General features: G+C 37.7%; 1 protein-coding gene across 5 annotated transcripts in view; it reads left to right on the top strand.

Annotated features, from left to right (window-relative positions):
* Positions 1-22,388, top strand: part of LOC118733943 — a 331,875-nt gene that overhangs the window by 297,066 nt on the left and 12,421 nt on the right. For 3 of the 5 annotated variants that reach the window (XM_036463586.1, XM_036463585.1, XM_036463587.1), the window contains exons 4-10: positions 9,319-12,023; positions 14,085-14,384; positions 14,513-14,838; positions 14,910-15,425; positions 15,571-16,345; positions 18,781-19,332; positions 19,409-20,614. In XM_036463586.1, the coding sequence (XP_036319479.1) occupies positions 9,335-12,023; positions 14,085-14,384; positions 14,513-14,838; positions 14,910-15,425; positions 15,571-16,345; positions 18,781-19,332; positions 19,409-20,614 (6,364 nt within the window). In that variant the 5' untranslated portion in view covers positions 9,319-9,334. The remainder of the gene's footprint in view (positions 1-9,318; positions 12,024-14,084; positions 14,385-14,512; positions 14,839-14,909; positions 15,426-15,570; positions 16,346-18,780; positions 19,333-19,408; positions 20,615-22,388) is intronic. The other 2 variants (XM_036463589.1, XM_036463588.1) reach the window with 1 other exon arrangement.

Below are 22,388 nucleotides of genomic sequence, written 5' to 3'. Positions count from 1 at the left end.
AAAAAAAAACATAGCATGCCATTAAAGAACATAAAAGAACATAACATAACATAACCTAACATAATAAAACATAACATAAAATATCTCATGCTTCAGTTTTATCTTTTTCAGTGTCTCTATCTCTATCATTTTCTCTGTCTCTATCACTTTCTCTATCTCTATCTGTGTTTCCACAGTTTTTTTAACTTTATGTTGATGTTCATCTTAATCTGTATATTTATCTTTTCATATTTGTCTTTATCTTTTCCTTTGCCTTTTATCCAGATCTTAATCCCCGTTATTTTCTTCATCTGCATATTCAAATGATTACGGTTAAGGGATCAATGCTGAACATTTTCATTTGTTGTTATGTAAACAATGTGACCTTGAGAGAGTGTGCCCGCAAGGTACCTTACCATCTGCGTAAGTATTTTAATGCTGGATTGTTGGTATATGATACATATGTTATGAAATACAGCCTCGTCTTCCTTCAAGCAAAGGTCTCGACCAATAAGAGTCTGGAAAATTACGCTTTCCCAACATCCAAAGGCATATTGTCCTTCTGCTATGTAGGCTGGAAGATACTCCTTTACACCTGCTTCGCGTAACGGTTGTAATAAGACGGAAGAGGTACCTATGCGAACTTTGGCCAGATGTTGAGAGCACAATAGACTTCTTGGTCGCTGTGCAAACCTCTACAACATATCTATCCCCATTTCTGCCCCGGTCGAGTTGCATATTCAGATAAGTTAAGGTCTTCTCGCAAGATATTTTCTTTATTGACAACTCATGCTTTTATTTACGCGTGCGCTTCACACGCATCTTTCAAATAGTCAGCTTATTGATTATGTGTCATACAAATACAACTTTGACTTTATTATCCCAAAAGTATTTCAGCTTCGATATTCACATCAACGCATAGCAGCGCAAAGAAAGTTCATCCTTCGCCTTATCCCTTTTGTTTGACGATTTCCCTTTGTACATTGTATGTACATTTGTATGTATGTAAGTATATTCCTCAAAGTTGCCATCAATGTTACTTTTGAAAAATTATTTTCATCACCTTATTATTGTTAAAGTTTTGACAAACCCTGGTGCCATTCTCTCATTCATTGCTGCTGTTATTGTTATAAGAGGGATTTTCTTCTTCGTCTTCCTCTTTGCTTTGCTGAAAACTTTTCTTCAGCGGCGCAAGAAAAAAGCAGCACCGCCGCTTGATTAATTGCAAATTCCTTTTTCTGACAACCATAGGCAGCAGCCGACACCGAGGTGTTCTTGTTCTTGAAATGTTTTTTTTTTTATTGTGATTTTCCTTTTCCTTATGGTTTAGCTTGAAAGTGAAAATATTCACTTAGCTGGAAATTAAATACCGACTGAAGATGAAATTGCAGTTTTTTGCTACTGTGTGTCTCTCTTTTTCATTTCGCTCTTTTTCAATGTCTTGCCTTTTTGTTTACGTTAATTTTATTTGCGCGCTCTGGTGGAAGGCACAAATTTTTGATTATCCCTACTTAAAGTTTTGTTTTTTCGCTTTTTAATTAATTATATTAAATGGCTTAGAGTTTGAAGAGTTTGTATTTCAAACAAAGTTAGCGTGAGATAAAACTTTATGATATATTAATTAAGCACATAAACACAAATGGTTCTAAGCTCTTATTCCAAAAAGGCGGCAAACTACTTTTTTTGTTATAGAGAACTTATATTCAACAACTTTTATCTGCAATTTTCCCAAAAAAAAAAAAAACATTTATATGAAGTTAGAACCCATCTCCCAAAATCTTACAGGCCAATTAGCCTTTCATCTTTCGAGCTTTCATTGAAAAAGCTATTAGATCAGCATTGAGGGGAGGAGTTACTCTCTCCGAATCCGCTACATAAACATCAATTTGCTTACCAAAAAGGTAATTTAATAGCTCTTCACACGATGTGGGTGACATAGAAAAGATATTAGAATCAAAGGCTAGAGCCCTCTGGCATAGAAAATGCCCTTGACAATACAGAAAATCCATGAAAGTGGCACTCTCCAGTAGAGAGGCAAATCCTTACATAGTCAAACGGATCGGCAATATGCTAACCCGGAGAACTGTCAATGCGAATCCAGGACCGGAAGAACTTAGTATCGCTGCAGTAAAAGGAGTCCTATCTCCACTGTCATGATCTAAACTAGGTCACAATCTAGTTCAAGTCCTTAATGCAAACGGATATCATCATATTATAGAAAAGAGGGATTGTTCATAAATCCCAATAAAACTACAGTCATCTCTTTCATCAGAAACATTAAAATATGCTTTCGATATCTAAATTACAGATAGGCGCCGGATATCGGGACCCGCGTGACCCATGGTGCTAATTTAAAAATAGTCGGGATGGGTGGTATCGAGAAGGTCTTTAAAATTTCGCATGCGACTTCCAACATTTTTGAACATCTTCCTTAACCCTCTCCTACATGAGTTATGAAGGAGATGAATAACAAAAAATTAACAGTGAAAAAACATTATTTACATATCAATAAACCTAGATCGAAAGAAAACACTTTTTAAATAGTAGTATTTCTAGTTAACTGCTCAATGCGTTTAATTAGTTTGATAGATTTTTATAACACACGTTAGGTGGGAAAGTAGTGACGCCATATTTGGCATCGTATGCGGTAGAATGTTAACAGAATAACGAGAAGATGCTAGATTTTTCAGTATACCGAAAGTAGAATAATATAATAATAATAGATTGGCGCTTACACATATGTTAGTGTTTCGCTGAGCTTCTTCTCTGATTTGTGGCGTGCGCCTTGATGTTGCCACACAAAGCGGAGGGACCTACAGTTTTACGCCGACTCCGAATGGCGATTGTATTTTTATGAGAAGCTGTTTTTCATGGCAGAAATACACTCGGAGGTTTGCTATTGCCTGCCGAGGGACGACCGCTGTTAAGAAAAAACCTTTTTTCTATATTTTTTGCGATGTTGCTTTGACCAGGGCTTGAACCCAGGTGCTGTGGAGTGGAAGCGCGCACTGCTTACCACTACACCACAGCGGCCGAAAGTAGAATACTCCTCGAAAAACACATTAAAGTACTTATAAATATTATTTAAAATTAAGTTCAAAGCCATGAGAATTTTAGCTTGTTCAGATAGACCACAACTCGGAAAAGCGCACACATATATGTTTGTCACAAAAGCTGCTTTTTACTCCGAAACAAAGCCAACACTATCGTCCTATACTGTAACAGTATCCCCCCTCATGAATCTTAATAAAGTTATGAAGCAGTTTGCTGAAAAATGTTGAGGAACCCAAAAATTGTTTGCGAAATTTTTTAAAATCTCTATTCAAAACAATGGATAGAAAACTCACTGCGCAGTCCCACCGCGGCTCGACACAAACAAAGCATTGAAATCCTTGTTTACTCCTAAACAACTCGTATGAAAAGCATGGAGTCTAAATCCCAAAATTATCTACTCCATACTATTAAAAAACCGTATGTATAGTGCTTATCCTACTTTACGACGCTCACATTTGTACATATTGACAATATTTGACTATTTAATTTATTATTTTTTTATAATTATTGGTTTTTAAAGATTATACTTTATTTATTAACAAAAAATAGGCTATGCTTCTACACTGAAAATAAAATTTCGTAAAAGTGCTACGAATCTTTCGTAGTATTAGTTTTTGTATAATGTACGAAACTTTCGTTCATAATACGAACACATTTTTCACAACGAAACAAGATTTTACGAACCATACGTAAATATAACGAAAGGACTTTCGTAAGGCATTTTTTCAGTACAATTTACGAAATCTTACGTTTATTTTACGAAACACATTCGTAAAGCACTGAACAAATCTCTGTACGAATAATTTTGTATATTGTAGGAAGGCATTCGTAATATTTACGTATGGATTTAAATTTACGAAATCTACAATTCTGTATTCGTGCAATTAAGTTAATACTTTCGTATAAAGTACTAATGCAGAAACAGGTTTTTTAAATTCGTACAACACACGAATATTTTCGTACAATATACGCAATTACCGGCAGTTTAATATTTCATCATATTTTTTGTATCGCATGCATTGCGGAATTAAGTGTTGGCTGCTGTGAGACGTATAATATAATTTTAAACGTTTTAAAAAGAGATTTGCTGGATAAAAAACAATACAAAATTAAATATTAAAGCTGTGGATATACTATGCTTTTAAGCATACAAAGTTTTTAACATCGCCTACGCTGAGCCTTGCCCTGCAATGTGGGACTTCATAAATAGGCAATTTCATCAGTTACCTATCAACGGCAAGCCTAAGCCAGGAGCACTACTTAATGAAATTAAAAGTAAGTACATGTATGACTTTTCACTGAAACTTGCTTTTCAGACGCCTTATAATTTTCTTTTAATTTATAGTCGTCAAGGAAACAAACATCGATGAAGCTACGAATCTGTCAAGTGCCTCTACATAAAAATATTATAATGTTTAAGAAAGTAAAACCAGTATTTTTTATATTCTTTCATATTTTATATCTTATTATATTTAGTTTTGTTGAGTCTCACACTTTGCATCAATATACTTTATTGAATGAAGCCTAAGCAATAAAAAATATGTAGTATAGAACCTATTCGTATGCATATAAATAAAAGACTTAAGTTTTATTATAGGTAAAATAACCTTTTTTATTAATTCTAAACTACAGTGTAGTCAGAAAATTATTCTTCTTTCGTAGAACATATGATTGCTTTTATTATAATAATTAATAATTATTAACACTATAAGAAACATGACTAAAATTATAGCACAACACTTTCATTATATTTTAATCAATAATGTTAAGCGTTTTTGCAAACCGTTTTGTTAAACAGAAACGCCTAAAATTAACGATAAAAACAAAATAAAAGTGTTGTGTTATAGTTCGTAATATGTTTTTTACAGTGTGGAGAATGAAAGCAAAATCGCACATTCTACGAAACAAGCGCAGATCTTACGAAAGTAATTTCGTAAAAAAATAAAGAAATAGTACGAATTTTTTTAGTAAGTAGTACGAAATTCTTTAGTAAATAGTACTAAATTCTACAATACATTCGTAAAATGTACTAAAATTCTGATGCCTCATATTTTCGTAGTATGTACGAAAACGGTTTTGTACAATCAACGAAAACTTTCGTGGCTCAAAATGACGAAAAATTGCGTAAGATTTACGCAAGTTTTCGTTATATTTACGCAGATTTTATTTTCTGTGTATAAGAAAAATTATCAATATCAAAAATATTAAAACAAATAGTCTAATTTTGTTAATATGTAAGTATAGTGTAGTTATGATAAGCACTATATGTATGTATATGTAAACTGCGTCTATTCCACACATCCTTTTATTTGGAGAAGTTTTTTAACGGTTGACAATAGAGATTTATATTATTATTATGGGATCGATATTAGACGCAGACATACATAAATATATGTACATACATACATACCTACGTACATATTAACATGTGTATGTCATTTTAATGTCGTCCCAGCCAAGGCTGTAGTTAACTGAAGGAAGTTTGTTCCCAATTCGGAAAAGTTAAAGAACATCAAAAAGTATCTGTCATCATTTTTCATGTGATATGCATTTCTGAAAATTATAAAGCTTACAAATATATCGCCTGAATTTGCATACATATTAATTATTCTCTTAGAAAAATGTTTATTTACGCAAATTTTTCATCTGCCTATAATAAATGAAATTTACACGCAGGTAAACAAACGCACAGGTGCATGTCAAAGCATATACATACATATAGGCTTCAATATTTGATATTTCATTGTACTTAGTACACACATACATACAATGTTCACTTCAAGAGTTCTTACGCCCAGATGCATGCTTGTGTTCTTTATATTTATAACCTGTGCGGAAACATTAAAGTTATCGATTACAAAAGAGAACTTCACATTATATACATCTATGAATATGTACATCTGTGCGTATGCTTGCACATCATTAACTTGCATACATGTTATCTATGTATGTACTAAGTTCATACATACCCCGCAGTGAAAAACTGAACTAGTTTGCACAAATTCCAGTTCATGAACTATTATTTAAGGATAGAAGTCATACCAGTTCGTTATGAACTCTAATTACACCAGATCCTCGTAGAAAAAGTAAACTAGTTGGCAGAAATTCTAGTTAGAAAACTGGTATTCAATAAGAAACTCATACCAGTTCATCATGGACTATAATTATACCAGTTCTCCGCAGTTAAATGCCCAACCGGCCAGTAAAAATACTAGTTCATTAACTAGTATGTGCTAAAGCGACGGCTTACCATTTCGAAGATTTCAAATAACTGATATGGCCAGCGCCATCTGTGTTTGAATTGTCGAAACCAAAACTAAAATGCAGTTAATTGCTTTACTCTCAATTGTCGAGTGAAGACTACCGGTTCTGGTGCTGAGATCTCAGGTTCGAGTCCGTGTGGAGGTGATTAAAGTAAAGTACATAAGCCAATTATTTCAACAAATTTAATATAAGAATTTATAATTTTAAATTTAATTGCATTAGGAAAAAATCTAATTATGTACTCAAATACCATAGAAAAATAAATAAATAAATAAATAATAATTAAATACATTAAAAAATATAAATAAAAAATCCTCTGTCTGAGATTCGAACCCTGAATCTTTGGAATGGCGCGCCAGAGCTTTGACCTGTCGGCCATTGCCACTGTTACAGCGTCGCGAACAAAATGGCATACTTGTGCTTTTCACGGGGTATGAATTGGCAGTCTATCCCGTCAACTGGTATGATGCTACTAGTATTTCTACTGGTAGGGTGCTGACAATTGACTACTCATATGACACCGCCATGCTAAAAATACCAGGTGCTAACATTGAAAAAGGATACAACGCCAAGTAGTTGGGCTGGAACGCAAACTGGTAGCATTACAGTTCACAACTAGTAGCTTTCCCTGCAGGCTACATAGTACATGTGTACTTAGATTTCTGTGTGAGCCTCAGTACGGCTTTTTCATCTGATATGTACCAAATAAAAATTGAAAATAAAAAAATCTTTTGATTAAATGAAGTCATTACCCTCCGATGGTGTAACATACGAGTATATTTTATAATTAAGCAAAAATGTGTAAAATTTAAAAAATTACAATAGACTGAATTAAATTAAATATCATTGAATAAGGCTAAACTGCAGTTAAGAGCTCAGAGAAATTCCAATAATTCCAACATGGGGTTATCGGCAAGATTTTTTTCTTAAGTTTTGCTTTTTTCCTTTCGTTTGGTTCTACTTAATACGTGGAATTACTCCCTTCGAGTTGGCATCTCGCTTGGTGGAAATCAACCATAATGCTTTTGTGCGAATATAAGTGTTATGAATTTGAGTTTTCGCCTTTTTTGTAGGGAAAAGTTGGTGCTGAAGCTATCTAAAGTATTGCATGTCATTTCTTTTCATATTCCGTTGAAGGATGCACTGCGACCAGAAGATCTTTTGTGCCTTTCTGAAATTTTTCGGTAAATTACGAAAGGTTCCAGAAAAATACGATATAGATTACAAACAAATTATAAAAATGCATATATTACGTAAAACACACAAAACTTCCCACAATATGTAGAAAAATCCCGAAAAACATCAAGAAAGGTCCCTTAAAATCCTAAAATCAGTCCAGAAATTTCTTGAAGCTCTATACCTGTCCGTCTGTGTGTCCGTATACACGATAACTGGAGCAATAATATTACCGAAAATGGTTGAAATCATTTATCATACAAAGATAGTATACAGAATGGTGAAACGACGATATTTATAATATTCGATTTCGGCTAAAATTATGCCTCTATACTAGTTTTTCATAAATTCGGTTAAAATTTGCATCTTTCAGTTTGTAGCAGGGACCGAAAAAACCCCGTTGAATATCAAGATTTTTGCTTTTACATCATTGCTTCATGAAAAATGAAATCTGAAAATAAACACCAAAACTAAGGATCAAAAATCGATCGAAAAGAAATCTAAACTTAACGATCGAATAAAAATAAAACTTATAAAATAACGGCTAAATTTGGTCGTAAAACCTTTTTTATTTTTTAGGCATTCATAAAAAGCGAAGTTATTATTTTAAACTTCCTCAAATTTCTCGAAAAATCCCGAATGGTTGTAGGAAAAGCTCTTAGAAAATATATCACCAGGAATACCAAAAATTCCCGATATACAAAAGTCCCAAAAAATATCAGTGTAGAAATATACAGGAATTCTAAAAGATATCGAAAAATAATCAGGGAAAAACTCCAAAAAAAATCAGGAAGCCCCCGGAAAAATAGTATAAATTTACGAAAGCCAAACAAATAATCCAGAAAACCCCGAATAAAAATTTCCAAAAGTTCCAAAAAAATTCCGAAAACTTCTGGAAAATGTTCAACATAATAAAATTCAGGTTTTTTTAAGTTAAAGTAAAAATGATATTCCGGGTATGATTTTACCTATTGCAATAACTGCAAAATTAATTTTTTAATTTTTTGTTTGATAAATTTTTAGTTTTAATCAAATTTTTATGGTCGCTAACAGGGTTTAAAAAAATTAAACTATTTTTAAATCGCAGAAATTCTAAAAATTTTGACTTGAAATCTGGTCAATTTCACATATTTCTGAAACTTATTCATATAAATTCACAAACTCGCTGAGTTATAGATGGTCAACGAAATTTTGTTCAAACGCGCGTACCGAAACTTTATTTTTTTTTTTTTTTATTATTAAATTTTCGTAAATATATTTATTTTGTACGTAGAATGAAATAAAGGGGGTACCCCGCGATACTGATATATTAAGGTCGTATGTGTGTATTTATTTTTGCTTGATTTCAAGTAATAGCTCTCAAGGCAACATTATATTACGCAATAATCTTACATTCATTTTTAGATTGCCAAAATAATACTTAAAAAAATTTATAAACTTCAACAAAAATCGAATGTAACAAATGAATGGGTAGCTATCATTTTTTTTATATCCGACACCATCGATGTGTTCTGATTCTAATGCCTGAATTTAATATTCTGATTATATAGCCTGAAGACCTTAATACCGCCCCGCCAATAGCAGGCTTTGCCGGTACAAAACTCGCGCTTCTCGGGAAAGAGGTTGATTTTTTATCGCTTATTTATGTTAACCTCACCAATTGTTTGTATTAATTTGCCGTTAGAGAGCAAAAGAACGTGTAACAGAAATGTTGAAGAATTAAAAGCTATAATGTAACAGTAATCGAAACTTAAGCTCTTCTCAAAGCTATTACAAACTTGCATACTAATTTTTGTTTTTATCTGCTCTCTCTCCCCCCCTCTATTGTCAACACTAAAAAAACAGTTCATTGGCAATAATAATGGTAAGCACAACTACAACAACAACAATTGCTGCTGGACAACCAACGAGTAGCTCAAATCATCATCCACATCAACAGCAACAAGCAACGGCGGCGACACTAGGCTCGACCGCAACCGCAGCTGCAACCGCAAACAATTCCAATTACCAGAGATCAGCATCCGAGCAGCAACAACAACAACAACATCAGCACACACAATCGTATCACCATCCATCATCGTCAACATCGTCGTCGACAACGACACATAACAGCTATTATAACTCATTAGCATTAAATGGTGTTGGTAGTAATAATAACAATAACAACAGCACCAGCAGAAGCAATAGCAACGGCAGCAACGTCAAAAACAGAGTTGCGGCTAAAACCGTTTCACTAAGTGGTCTCACCCCCGCAACGGGGCAAGCGAGTGATGCTGACGTTGGCGTAGACTACCACCATTCATCTCATTACTCGTCGCGACCTTCGTCATTGTACAACGGTAGTGGCAATATTGCTGGCGACGACCAGACTAGCAACAGCAGTTCTCCCACAACAACAATAACGCCTGCGGCGGAGGAGGAAACCGCAAACGTAGAGGAGCAACAGCCACAGAGCCATGAATCGACAGCAGTCACAAAGTCGCCAACAACAGCAACAACAACTGTAAATTTTTCGCAAGCGCTTCTTTCCACCTCACCGCCGCTGCTGAACGATCAAATATCGCTATTATTTCCGAAGTGTCGACCACGTCAATTGTCACCAAATAGCAACGCCGCAACCAGTCGCAGCGACAACATTCAGAGCAAAAGTCATAGTAGCTGTGATAGCGAAGCCTTAAACGCCACGCGCGCACTATCGAAGAACGAAGAGTACACACCCAGCACGCCAGTTGGTAGTCATAAAAAACGCTTGAACCCGAAATTTGAACAAGACGTGTGCGACAACGAGTCCACAGTGAACATCAGGGTTGAAACAGCAGCAGCAGCAACAGCACCAACACCAACACCACTGCCGTCAGTGCCGGTGCCAGTGGCGGCGACCACGACAACCAACTACTACAAAAGCGTCAATATTATCACACAATCACCACCACCGCCCTCAACGTCTTCGGTGTCATCCGAGTCGCTGTCGTCGGTGACCCCACGTATTTCGACAAATCCGTTTCTTAGTCATACAGGCAGCGTGGAGAGAAAACCACTTGAGCGCGCAGCTCGCCATCAACACAGAAACAGCGAGGAAGAGAAACAAGCATTGAGCACACGTCGTACGCGCAACGATAAAGGCGGCGGCGATCTCTATAACGAACACGGCATCTGCAGCGACGAGATCGAGGTCGAAAATATTAACGATAACGGTATCGCTGAAGACGAAGACGAAGAGCTACCCGTGCCCTCGTATCCGCCTACATTCTACTACCACACCGAAACGAAACATTCGCAGTCACAAGCGCGGCAGCGCCAACATCAAACCGGCGACAGCAGCAACAGTTACGAAATGCCACGTAAGCGCGCCAGTTATGGCACGCACCACCACCCCACCCAGCAGCCGTACACGCATATTACGAGCTCAGCGGCGCAACAGCAGCAGCCACAGCATCAGCCAGTCCAACTGTTACAACAACACAAGCAAGCCAACCATGGCGCGAACGTAACAACGGGCAGCTTTAATCAGAATCCATTTATAAGAGATGGCAACTACTGGGATACAGTGCGTCATAATGCCACAAATGAAGCAGCAGCAACGGCGGCGCATATCACTAATGATACTGAACATGCGACTTCACCGCCCAGCTACAATGACATAGGCGATGCGGAGTCCCACAACATAACAACTTCTGTCAGCACTCAATCAACCACATTCGGTTCCACGTCCACGACAACAAAACCAGTTGATATCGCAGCAACCAAAATAACCGCGCGACGGTCGCATTACCAGCAACAGCCTTACACAAATAGTGTTCCTCCCCGGCAACACCATCCTCCGGCAGCGCAGCGCCCACAATCACAACACATCAGCCGTCTTGCTCGCGCCATAACGGAACCCGACGCCGCTGGTGGGCAATATGCTGAAATGGGTACAAAACACGGTCATAACTATAAGCAACAGCAAATGCAGCAGCAGCAACAGCAACAGCAACAGCAACAAAGTGGTCTGCATGCCGTACAAAATTCATGCGCTGAAGGTCTCACACCGATCGCTAGTCATTATTTGTATGGGAGCAAAACGTCGTTGGACCTGCAACCGCAACAGCAGCAACATGTCATTAGTGTCAGCGATAATAGTATACTTGTCGAGCGCGAGATAAGGGAGCGCGATAGAGAACAACGGGAACAACGGAAGGCGGCAGCAGCTTATGTGGGTGATTGGGAAAGGGAAAGAGAACGCGAACATGAGCGCGAGCACGAACGGGAACGGGAACGTGGTCGCGAGCGAGAATGGCAGCTAGAGTTGAGTGAGCGAGAAAATGAAAGAAAAATGCAACGAGAACGAGAAAAAGAAAAGGAAAGATCAAACGTGGGAGAACGTGAACGTGATTTTGAAAGAGAACAAGGCCGTTGCAGTGATGTCTATGCGGGTGAACCGCAACAGTACCAGCCTGTAAAACACCGGAACTCCAGGAAGCACAGCAACGTCGCCAATACAAACGGACATTCTGTGGCTAATAATGGGGAAATGGTGGTATTCGACGATATCGCCGAAAGTTGGCAAAGTGAGTAAAAAACATTTATATTTTTGTTTCCTTTTACAAGATACAAGACCGTATTGATTAATGACTAAAGCTTTCGAAAATTACTCGCTTTGATCTGTTTTATTGGAATTTTAGTTTGCCGCAAGTCGCTTAGATAGTATTACAATGAACGTGCGCTACAAAACTACTCTCGGTGTTTTATTTTATTTTTTTATAGTAATAACTACCTGTTGAGTTCAGGCCAAGACTTTTTTCCTTCGCAAAATGCTGTCAGTTATTCATACCAAGTGTTGATATATAGATCCTCTTGCACAAGGCACTTCCTAAGTGTTCGTGGTCGCCCTAGTTTTTTTTGTCCACCCATGTAGTTGGACAAGCGGTGCAATGAGAAGCGCCACACAGAAGGCATTCACAGAATACCCTACGTGTTCAGTAGTAGATATGGGCATGGGATGACTTTGACCGAGTGGTATTCACATCCACACACCGACCATAATGCGTCGGTCATACCATAAGTGAGCGCTATCTCAAGAATTCATGTAACCTTCTTAGCGATTTTGTGAAACCCTTTTTTTTGTTGCCTATTCGAGGTTAGTAAGGAACGCCTCCCGAAGCAGTTGAGACGCAAATTTGTCTTCACTGGAGAACCGCACAATATGTGCTCCACCGTTTCTTGTTCCATTACGCACTTCCTACAGTTATCACTACTCACCAAACCCATTTTTACGGCGTTCTTAGCTAACAAATTGTGACCAGTTGTGTGACCCACCAGAAGTATATAGTTGTTGCGTGGTAGTTTCAACTTTGCAAAGATGTGAACTGATGTGAGTAATAGGAAGAGCTGTAAAAGCTTATCCAAGCCATATATGATATCCTGGTACACTAATGGCTCATTTACTGAAGATGGTACCGGGGGTAGCTGTAGTTGGACCGAGGCTAAGATACTCGAAACCCATAGAAAACCATATGTCAATTTTCCAGGCTGAAACATATGCCATGGAAAGATGCACAGACTTTAAACGAAACTACAGGATCAGAACATCGCGATCTTAACTGACAGCCAAGCGACTATCAAAGCCCTCATATCTCATAAGGTAACATGTAAACTGATGATGGAGTGCTGAGCACTGTTGGTCCGTCCAATCGAGTTTGGATTCTCTACATTCCGAGACATTGCATAAAACCCAGATTGCTGGTAAACTTGCGAAAAAGGGAGCAGCAATCCCCTTCATCGATCCAAAACCCTTCTGTGACCTGACCCGATTAGAGACAGAGACTAAAAGAAATCGCTGCTAAGATAGTCTACCAGATCTAGAGCAATGCAAAGCACTTTTAGAAACATATAACCTAAAACGCTTTATAGAATTTATGAGCTGAACTATTACTGACTATACAGGGAATTTACTCGCAGGAGCGAAGAAGACTGCAGGACGGACCACACAGTACATGTTAGAAGGGTTTCCTTAACTAATGCACAAACGTATAAGACTCCTGGGTGAATATTTAATAACCAACGCCAAAGTAGAATCCGTAGATTTAGGCTCCATACTAAGGTCTCATTCAGATACTGGGTTAATAGACACACTATAAATCGATGAAAGAACACAACTGATCTTGAGGTCGCAGTGCTTTATGTCCAATAATAATAGTAATAATGATTTCCAGAAAAATTAGTCTTCAAAAGAACTCAAAGAGTCTCACTCCTTGTATCCGTGAAATAACCTTTGGCATCTTGAGTGAATCCAGCTGTTGGTCTTTTTTAATGACTTTTACCAGCCTTGTCGTTTGACTCAAGGTATCAATACAACTGCAGTGTTCTTTGAGTGAAGCCCTTTTCGAAGAACTTATTAGGTATTTGATTCAAAATGAACCTCCCATTCTTATAGAAAAAGAGTCAAAATAGGTAAATAATTTTGTTCTATTTACGAATATTTATGTAACTGTGATATACTAATTTTTCGAATACAATATCAGTAAACTCTGACAAATCGCAGATTTCCGTTTCCATTTTGCTTGCGTTTACAGCAACAAATAACCTAAAATATAACTAAACATTTTCTTAACATTTTTTTCTATATACAGATTTGAGAGTAACAACCGACACAAGCGCCCCAACAATACCACCAGCTATGACTCGACACCAGCTACAGCAGCAGCAGCAACAAAAGCACCACAGACAACCCACATCCTTGACACTGGTTGACGACGACAAAGATGAATACGCTGAACAAGTCGTCAACAACCACGGCGATGTGGAGGTGACAGGAAGTCACAACACTAGCAACAATGGCACGTCAATAATGTACAAGGATCATCCAAAGAGATACTTGGATCGAAGTGGCTACACAATGCACGCAGTGGAAACGCGACACGGCATCATAGGTACGTGTATCCCTTTGGCACCAAGCACACAATCTTTACTAGCATTTATTATGCGCTTAGCTACATTGCTGCCAGCAGCTATCACCACTAACACTATTTCCTTATTTTTGTATATTTCGCGCGCACAGAGTACGAGGGTTCACCACGCCGCATTGGCGGACAGACAAGTGGCGTTGCGCCCACTGCTGATGATGATAAGCAGGCCGAGGATGCGGTAGCAGCGGTAGTGGCAGATGCAGATGCAGAAGAGATAGCAGAAGATGTAGATGTGGGACTGTCATTGCAGCCGAATTCGGTGCACGTACAGCAAAAGCGCTTGACAAAGACCACTGCAGCGGCAACAAGCTCCAACAATGGCGCTGGTGGCAACAGCCAACATACGACTACAACAACAACAACAACCACGCACAATTCACCACAGCAACAATATCCGGCGCGTCCCGGCTTTCCGCAGGTAAATGAACGCTTCATGAGCTCTCTTCTGAAGTTTATAATACCCTCTCATGGCCGATTTTCCATTTGCAGCGCATTATTTCACCGCCACGCGAGAGTACTCCACCAATTATGCTGCTAAGTCATAATAATTCTAAACACCAACAACAGCAGCTGCCGGATTATCAATACCAGCAGCAACCACAAGCGTTACAACAGCGGCAATCCTCGCCGCCAACAGCTTGCACTTTGGACAATAACGCCGAGGATACGAGCAATGATGTCTCTGAGATTGGCACAATATCCGACTTGACCACACCGGAAGCTATATCTGCAACGGGTGTGCCAACAACGCTCACCTGCACCACCGATTCACCGGCGCTTAATGTGGCGAATTCCGCAGCCATGCCGCCACCAAGTACAAGCGCAATGGCAGCGTGCAAGCCTGTGACGACAATTAGCAGCAACGCCTTTAGCATACCAACAAAGTCTTCGACGTTCGACTACCTCTATGAATTCTCCGAGACGCGCAAAGTGCTCGAAGAGTTCTTCAAGTGTCCCTCGATAGACGATCGACCGATTGAGAATGGAAGCGACGTTGATAGTATCGTAAGTTGAAAAAAAATGTTTTTCGCCTTCTTGTAAATGTACTAGGAACATATTTATGTATATATTAGGGCGGTCCTTAAAAATGTCAATTTTGTATGGCACACCTCCTTGTTCAACGCAAATTCCACTCTATTTTCATTTACAGGACATTCAATACGAATTCCATAGCAATTTGGATCGCGGTGACGATGATGAGTTAGACTCGCACTCAAATTTAAATGTAGACGCCGAAGACGAAGACGATGAAGAAGAAGATGATGACGACGACGATGATGATGGACTAATGGGTGTGGATATGGATGACATACATCCACAGCAAAACCATCACCACCATCACCAGCTACAGCAACAACATAACAACCAAATGCGACAGCTGCAAACAACATTGCAACAACGCAACAATCCGCGCGATACGCAGTCACATTTGCAAACATCACCAACACCAACAGCGACATATCGTCTTCAGGCGCAACAGCAACAGCAACAACAACAACAACAACAACAGGAAAAACAACATACGCAATACCTGCAACAGCAACCATTACAACAATTACAAACCCAACAAGAAGAAACGCAGAGAACAACAACAACAACAACAACAACAAATAATCATCGCGCACGTCTTCATCATCGGCAGCAACAACAAACTACCAACAACAGCAACATCACCAGCAGCAATAACAGCAATAGCAATAGCAATAGCAATGTTTACAATAATTCGGTGCATGCACATCGGCGACGCTTTACCGCCAGTCCATTGATGCGTGACTTTGATTTCTTCCTGGACTCGGCTAGTCGTAGTAGCGGCGAGCAATTGGATCAACAAGATGGTGTCAATCACAATCAGTTAGAAACGCCGAGCACTTACCGTTATTCACCCGAGACAACAGACTACGATTCGAATTGTGGAGATTTGGATAGTAAGTATTCTGTGTTTGTTTATATTTGTCGAAAGAGTATCCACATACAATGTTCAAATACATAAAAATTACTCATTAGCGTTACCAAATTTAATTTGTTGGAAATGTATATACATATGTACATAGGTTCGTGCAATGTTACAACACAAGTAAATATTTACATTTAAAAAGGCATTGCCACCTTTTTCAAAACCATAATTAACTAAATATACTAAGTTTAATTAAATATTAAACTTATGTGTTTGAAGCCAATGGATGTTGGGAAAGTTTAAGTAACCAAAAGCTTATTGAAAATAGAGTTGCCACATGCATATCAAGCAAATTTAAGAAATTTACTCTTAATTTGTTAAAAGTTTCTATGTGTTTCTCAAGCAAAGAAGCATTTATTACAGAGAGTTTTCAAATAGGGTTCCCATATGTTTGAAAATAAAATGAATTAAATATTTAAATTTGTTTTTAAATATTAAAAAAAAAACAGCGTAGACATCGAGATAAGGAATTTTGAGGAAACTTTATTATAAGCATGATTTCAGAGAGGGTTGCCAGCTTTCTAAAAATAAAAATTTGGACAGCAAGTATTTGTGTATGTATACGAAGAAGTTCGCTTTGACACTAAACTATTTTTAAGCAGGGTTACCGTCTGAAAAAGTTCAATTAATCACAAGTAAAATCTAAATAAATTATTAAAGTGCGCCTATAGATAAATAAATACATAACAAAGGATATGTGTTTAAAGACACTTGCATTCTTAAGGATTTTCGAATAGAGTTGCCTCTTTTTAGAAACGAAAGTTATTGAAATACATATGTTAGCTAAATACAATATTAACCTTTTGTATTTTAAATCAATGACTCTTAATTAGTTTAAAGTTTCAAGGTGTTTGTCAATGAAAATAAAATTAATTACATACATTTACAAATTTTTAGATATTTCAAAAGAAATGCGTAGACAGAGAAGCTAGCAATTTTAAGGAAACTTTAATATAAGCATGATTTCAGAGAGGGTTGACAGCTCTCTAAAAATATAAATTTTAAATATTTCACATCAAAAAAGTTTAGACTAAAAATATTCGTTTAAAAAAGGGTGCCAACTATCCGAAAAAAAACAATTAGATATGCCAATTAAATATGTACAAACAAATATCAAACTAAAGGGATTGCGTAGACTTTCAGGGCAATTCTGATTTAGACTTTTGTAAGACAATTAGAAAACAGTAGACAAGATATTTTGAAAGATTTTGCTTATTCTGGCAACAGCATACAAATTCCCCTAATATATTTTCGGGAGTGTTGCTGGAGTGACAGTCCTTGTCCAGATATACATAAATCTAGGTCGTTCCGGTTACGTAGAACCTACTGTCGTGGGAACGACTCGTTCGTCTTAATTCTCTTTTAATTTCTAAAATTTATTGTTTAAAAAATAAAAAATTTGTATTTAATTAAAGTTTTAGGAACCTATTTTTTTAACTTCTTTTCTATACATTTTTTAACTTTATTGTTTCACAAAGATACCTTTTTTTAATTTCATTTAATTTTTGAATATTACTTTATTATGTATTTTTTTTTTTTATTATTAGTTTTTATTGTTTTGGAAAGAAAAATATGTATTTTTTTAACTTCGTTTACTTTAAAGAAACTTATTTTTTGCTTTTTTATTAAATTTTTTAACTTTATTTATTTATTTGTTTAGTTTAATTTAATATTTATAACCATATTTTTTACTTTTATTTATGTTTTTATTTCATTTTCTTAAAAATTTGATTGTCCTACGATGAATATATTTTTTTTTAATTTGGTCTAATTACAATATTATTCTATCTATATCTTCCTTTTTTAAATATTTTTTTCTTTTTTTTTAATTAATTTTCTTTTAATTTTTTCATTTTATTGTTTTAGAAAGAAAAAACTTTATGTTTTCTGATTTCATTTAATTTTTAGAAACTTATTTTTTATTTTTTAACTAAATTTTCTTTTGATTTGGCTCAAAAAAATTTTCTTAATAATTATGGCAAACATGATACAACTGTGAACGAAATAGCATTAAGAAAATCATTATCCTCATCTTCATGAAAAAAAAATTGTTGTTTCGAAAAAAAATTCAAGTTCCATATAAAGGTTGGGATTTCATAGCGCCCAAAGTAATGGGCGTAGCAACTTAAAATTTTGCGCAGATGCTGAAGTCCAAAGGTCACTGGAAAAAATGCGTGACAAACAGAATATCCTTCAATTATTTAGTCTGTCGAAAGACAGAAAAGAGCTTTCAAGGTAGTTGCCAGTATTTACAAATGTCTTACAAAAGACTTTTGTCTTTCAAAATCTAAGACATAAACCTTTCCGATCACCCCATGTTAAAATACTTGTAGATCCTCAAAACCGTAAACGACCCTTTGTCAACTCAACTCAAAAAAATAAACCTCCCTTTACTTCTTCAAACAGGTCTCTCTGGTGAAATAAACGGTGTCTCAACATCATGTTCGAACTACACAAAGTACTATGCCTCCAGCATGCCTGTACTTGAGGATGGTCTCTCCTCCGGACACACCTCCGACACGGAGAACAACAACCAAAATAATCTGAATAGCAACATGCAACAGCCGAGCGCCGCGACATCCCACAATCTCGTCGGTAGTGGTGGCATTTCGATGTTGATGGACACGAAACGCTTGTCCACCAACAACAGCATCAATAGCATGAACAATCTGACGATCTCAACGACCGATGGTGGTGTAGGTGGTGTTGGCGGGGAGCCAAGAAACAACTCGATATCGTCAAATATTGTTCATGATACAATGTACTTACATAGAGACGATAGTCCCACGCCAACACCTGGTTTGCACGAAGATTCTGGGCGTGAATCGGTGCGTTCGGCCACGAAGCGTGATGGACGCGTTGGTGAACGCGAGCTGCTGGGACAGAGTCCAACAAATAACAGCAACAATAAAGTATTCAAGAATATTGATCCCGAACTGGATTCGCTTTACTCGATAAGTATGTCTAATAACTATACATTTTATGTATTTTAATTCTTTGCAAATAAGCATCTCACTTCAACATCACGTTACAGGCATTTTCCATCGCCCCGATATGGTGCAGATGACGCCACCACCGCCTGCACCAGCCCCGCATCGCAAGCCGAATATACTAAGCCCTGAACCGGAGATCTTGCAACCCACTCCCTACAAGGACAACCTACACTCTGCACCACCACCACCCAGCGCCACATCGCCCATCAGTAGTGCACTCGTTCCGACAGTCGGTATCAACTCCAACAGTGGTGTCACATCTGTGGCTTCGGCTATCAGCTCAACGCTGAATCGCAGCAAATTACACACACAGCATCAGAGTGGCGTTGGCCTCAGCACCGCACAACGCACCAACCAATCGCACGCTCAGTCACAGCCGCCACCGCAGCCACAGTCAACCCAGTCATTGCCAGCAACGCAGACCCACTCGCAATTGCAGCCACCACCGCCTCCAATACCCGAGCGCAGCATACCGCGCACACCTTCGCCTGTGATGAATTCGCCTGTTTGGCTGCCCCGTAATCTGGATAATAGCGCAAAAAAAAGTCTACTCGCTTCCTCGCCTGGACATCACTCGAAGAATCTGAGCGCAGACGAAGATGATGTCGACACTGATCTCGAAACAGATCGACTGCTCGGCCATCAACGGCTAGACGATCAGGGTTACTATGATGAAAACAAATCGTGGGAGTCACGTAAGCCGCGCTCCTCGCTACTTTCGAAAATCTCGCCCAAGCAGCAAATGGCGAGCACTAAAACACGCAATGGCTATAATGCTTTGCTCACGACCACACCCGAAATCCCACCGCCGATACCACCGAAGAACTCGACTAGCAAACTGCTCGACATTGACGGTTCCATATCATCATCCGAGCACAGCGACAAGTCGCCAATCAAGTCGATCGATGCACAAGACTGCGTAGTCACAATGGGCAGCCCGGGTGGCTCGGATGGCTCCGCTTGCATCAGCGGTAACTCGAAGAAAGAGCTCGATCTCTCGACGATCAACTCAAACGGTCTGCCGAATAGCGGCGGCAGCAATAGTGGCAGTGGCAGCGGTAACTGTAGTGGAGGTGGTAGTGGTGGTGTTGGCCTTGTTGGCACTGGCAATGCGAATGGCAGTGTTGGTGGCGGTGGTAGTGGCAATGGCAGCGGTGTTGGTGGTGGCGGTGGTGGTCACAGCAGCTCCGCTGGCTCCAACAGCACTAGCGGCGAGAAAAAAGTCAAAAAGAGTAAGAACAAAGAAGGTAAATGTATTGGGTTTATCTTCGCGCAAGTAGTGTCGTTTCAACAATTTTAGTCAACGTTGTTGTTGTTCCTATTAGAATAGCATTTTTGTAAATGGGCGTACAGCGGCGACATTGCGGCGAGTTAGTACACACATTTGTAGTATGTAGAGAGAGAAAACTCGCCGAAAAGCAAAGCCGCAGAATACTACAAATGAATTCGTGTAGAGTTTGCTGATAATTTTCAAAATTGCATCAATAAAATTGTTGTAGTGTCTTTTCCAAATTTAGTTGTACGAACTTGTGTTTTTCGAATATATTTTTGTAGTTTCGAAGTTCATTTGTAGTGTTCGTGACAGCAACGAATTTTTGGTTGTTGTATACGTTTGTGCGTGTCTGTGTGTGTTGCGCCCATTTGCAGTTGTTATTTTTTAATTTCTACAACATCGATCGACGTTTTTCTAACTATTACAATTTTCTAGTACAACTGATATATTTTCAACATTCTGCTAATCTGTGATAACTCTTATTTTTGCATGCGTTCCGTTACGTTTCGTTTTTTGACGAACATAAAAAAATTATGTAAAACTGCTTTCAAACCGCCGCATACTTTGTAAGATAATATTTCTAAATGTTTTTTCAATTAAATAATATTATTTTTAGTGTAGTGTCCGTGGCACAGACGAATTTGTGAGGGAGTGAAAAAGAAATGCAGTCGAGTTGTAGAACATTTCGAAATGTTATAAGAAGAGTAATTCTTAACATTAACTAAAAATACGAATAGATAGAACCTGAATGTGTAGAGATCTTTATGTGACTAAAAAAGTCGAATATCCGAATATCTGGTAAGCAAAATAAACGAATAATAACCGGATATCCGGTTAACAAATGAACGGATATGGGCATTTCCAATGGTCGCGAACCGTACGTTCGTACGCTTTTGAGGTTCAAAAAACAAGGAAAACCTAAATTTTTATTAATTTCTTTTTATGTTTCGATAGCATTTTGTTAGGTATATCTTTCGTGCAAAAGGATATTATTTCGATTTTTATTTTTCAATATGTTAGCAATAAACATGCGGTCGTGAACGAACGAATAATGGAAGTCGCTTTTGGCTGCAAGTTGAAAAATGCAAGAAACTTCGATATGGAACAGAATATTATAAACTTTAGAATCTAAAGCGATTAATTTTATATTAAAGTGGAATAAAGTATCTTCCTCCTAACTAATTTCGCGTTGAAATATCTCTAGTAGTTTTCTATTTATAAGCTTAAGTACCGGTCGCGAATTTACGGGTCGCGAACGTACTATTTTTCCATAATTTTATATACCTTTCATCAACATGAAATGGTAATATAAATTTCGTCCGATGTTTGCAAGTACCAGAAGAAGACGATATAGACCCACATAAATGTTTGCCAAAATGTTCAGAACGTCGAACTGAGTCGATTTAGCCAATTCCATCCACTTTTGTTACTCTAGCACAAAAGGCTTTGAAAAAAGCCCTCTCATTCACCACTCGTGGTGAACAGCTCTTATGCTAGAACGCGAAAGCGGATTTTTTTTAACCCACTTCAAAAAAAGTTGGAGGCTATTATAACCTTGGTCGTGAACCGATTTCGATAATTAAAATTACTGGTCCCTAATTTAATTCTTTTCTTTTTTTAATTTAATTCTCTTTATTACTTTTTTAATTTCATTTTTAGATGTTATTGTTTTCAACGATAATAGAATTGGTTTTTAAGTTAATTTAATTTTTAGGGAAGCGTTTTTTTTAGTTTTTTCTCTTTTCTTA

This window comes from Rhagoletis pomonella, unplaced genomic scaffold, assembly GCF_013731165.1.
Source record: "Rhagoletis pomonella isolate Grant_MI unplaced genomic scaffold, Rhpom_1.0 Rhpom_scaffold_00002, whole genome shotgun sequence".
Lineage (NCBI taxonomy): Eukaryota > Metazoa > Arthropoda > Insecta > Diptera > Tephritidae > Rhagoletis > Rhagoletis pomonella.
Note: the sequence above shows the minus strand (reverse complement) of the source record. Positions and strands in the feature narration are given on the sequence as shown.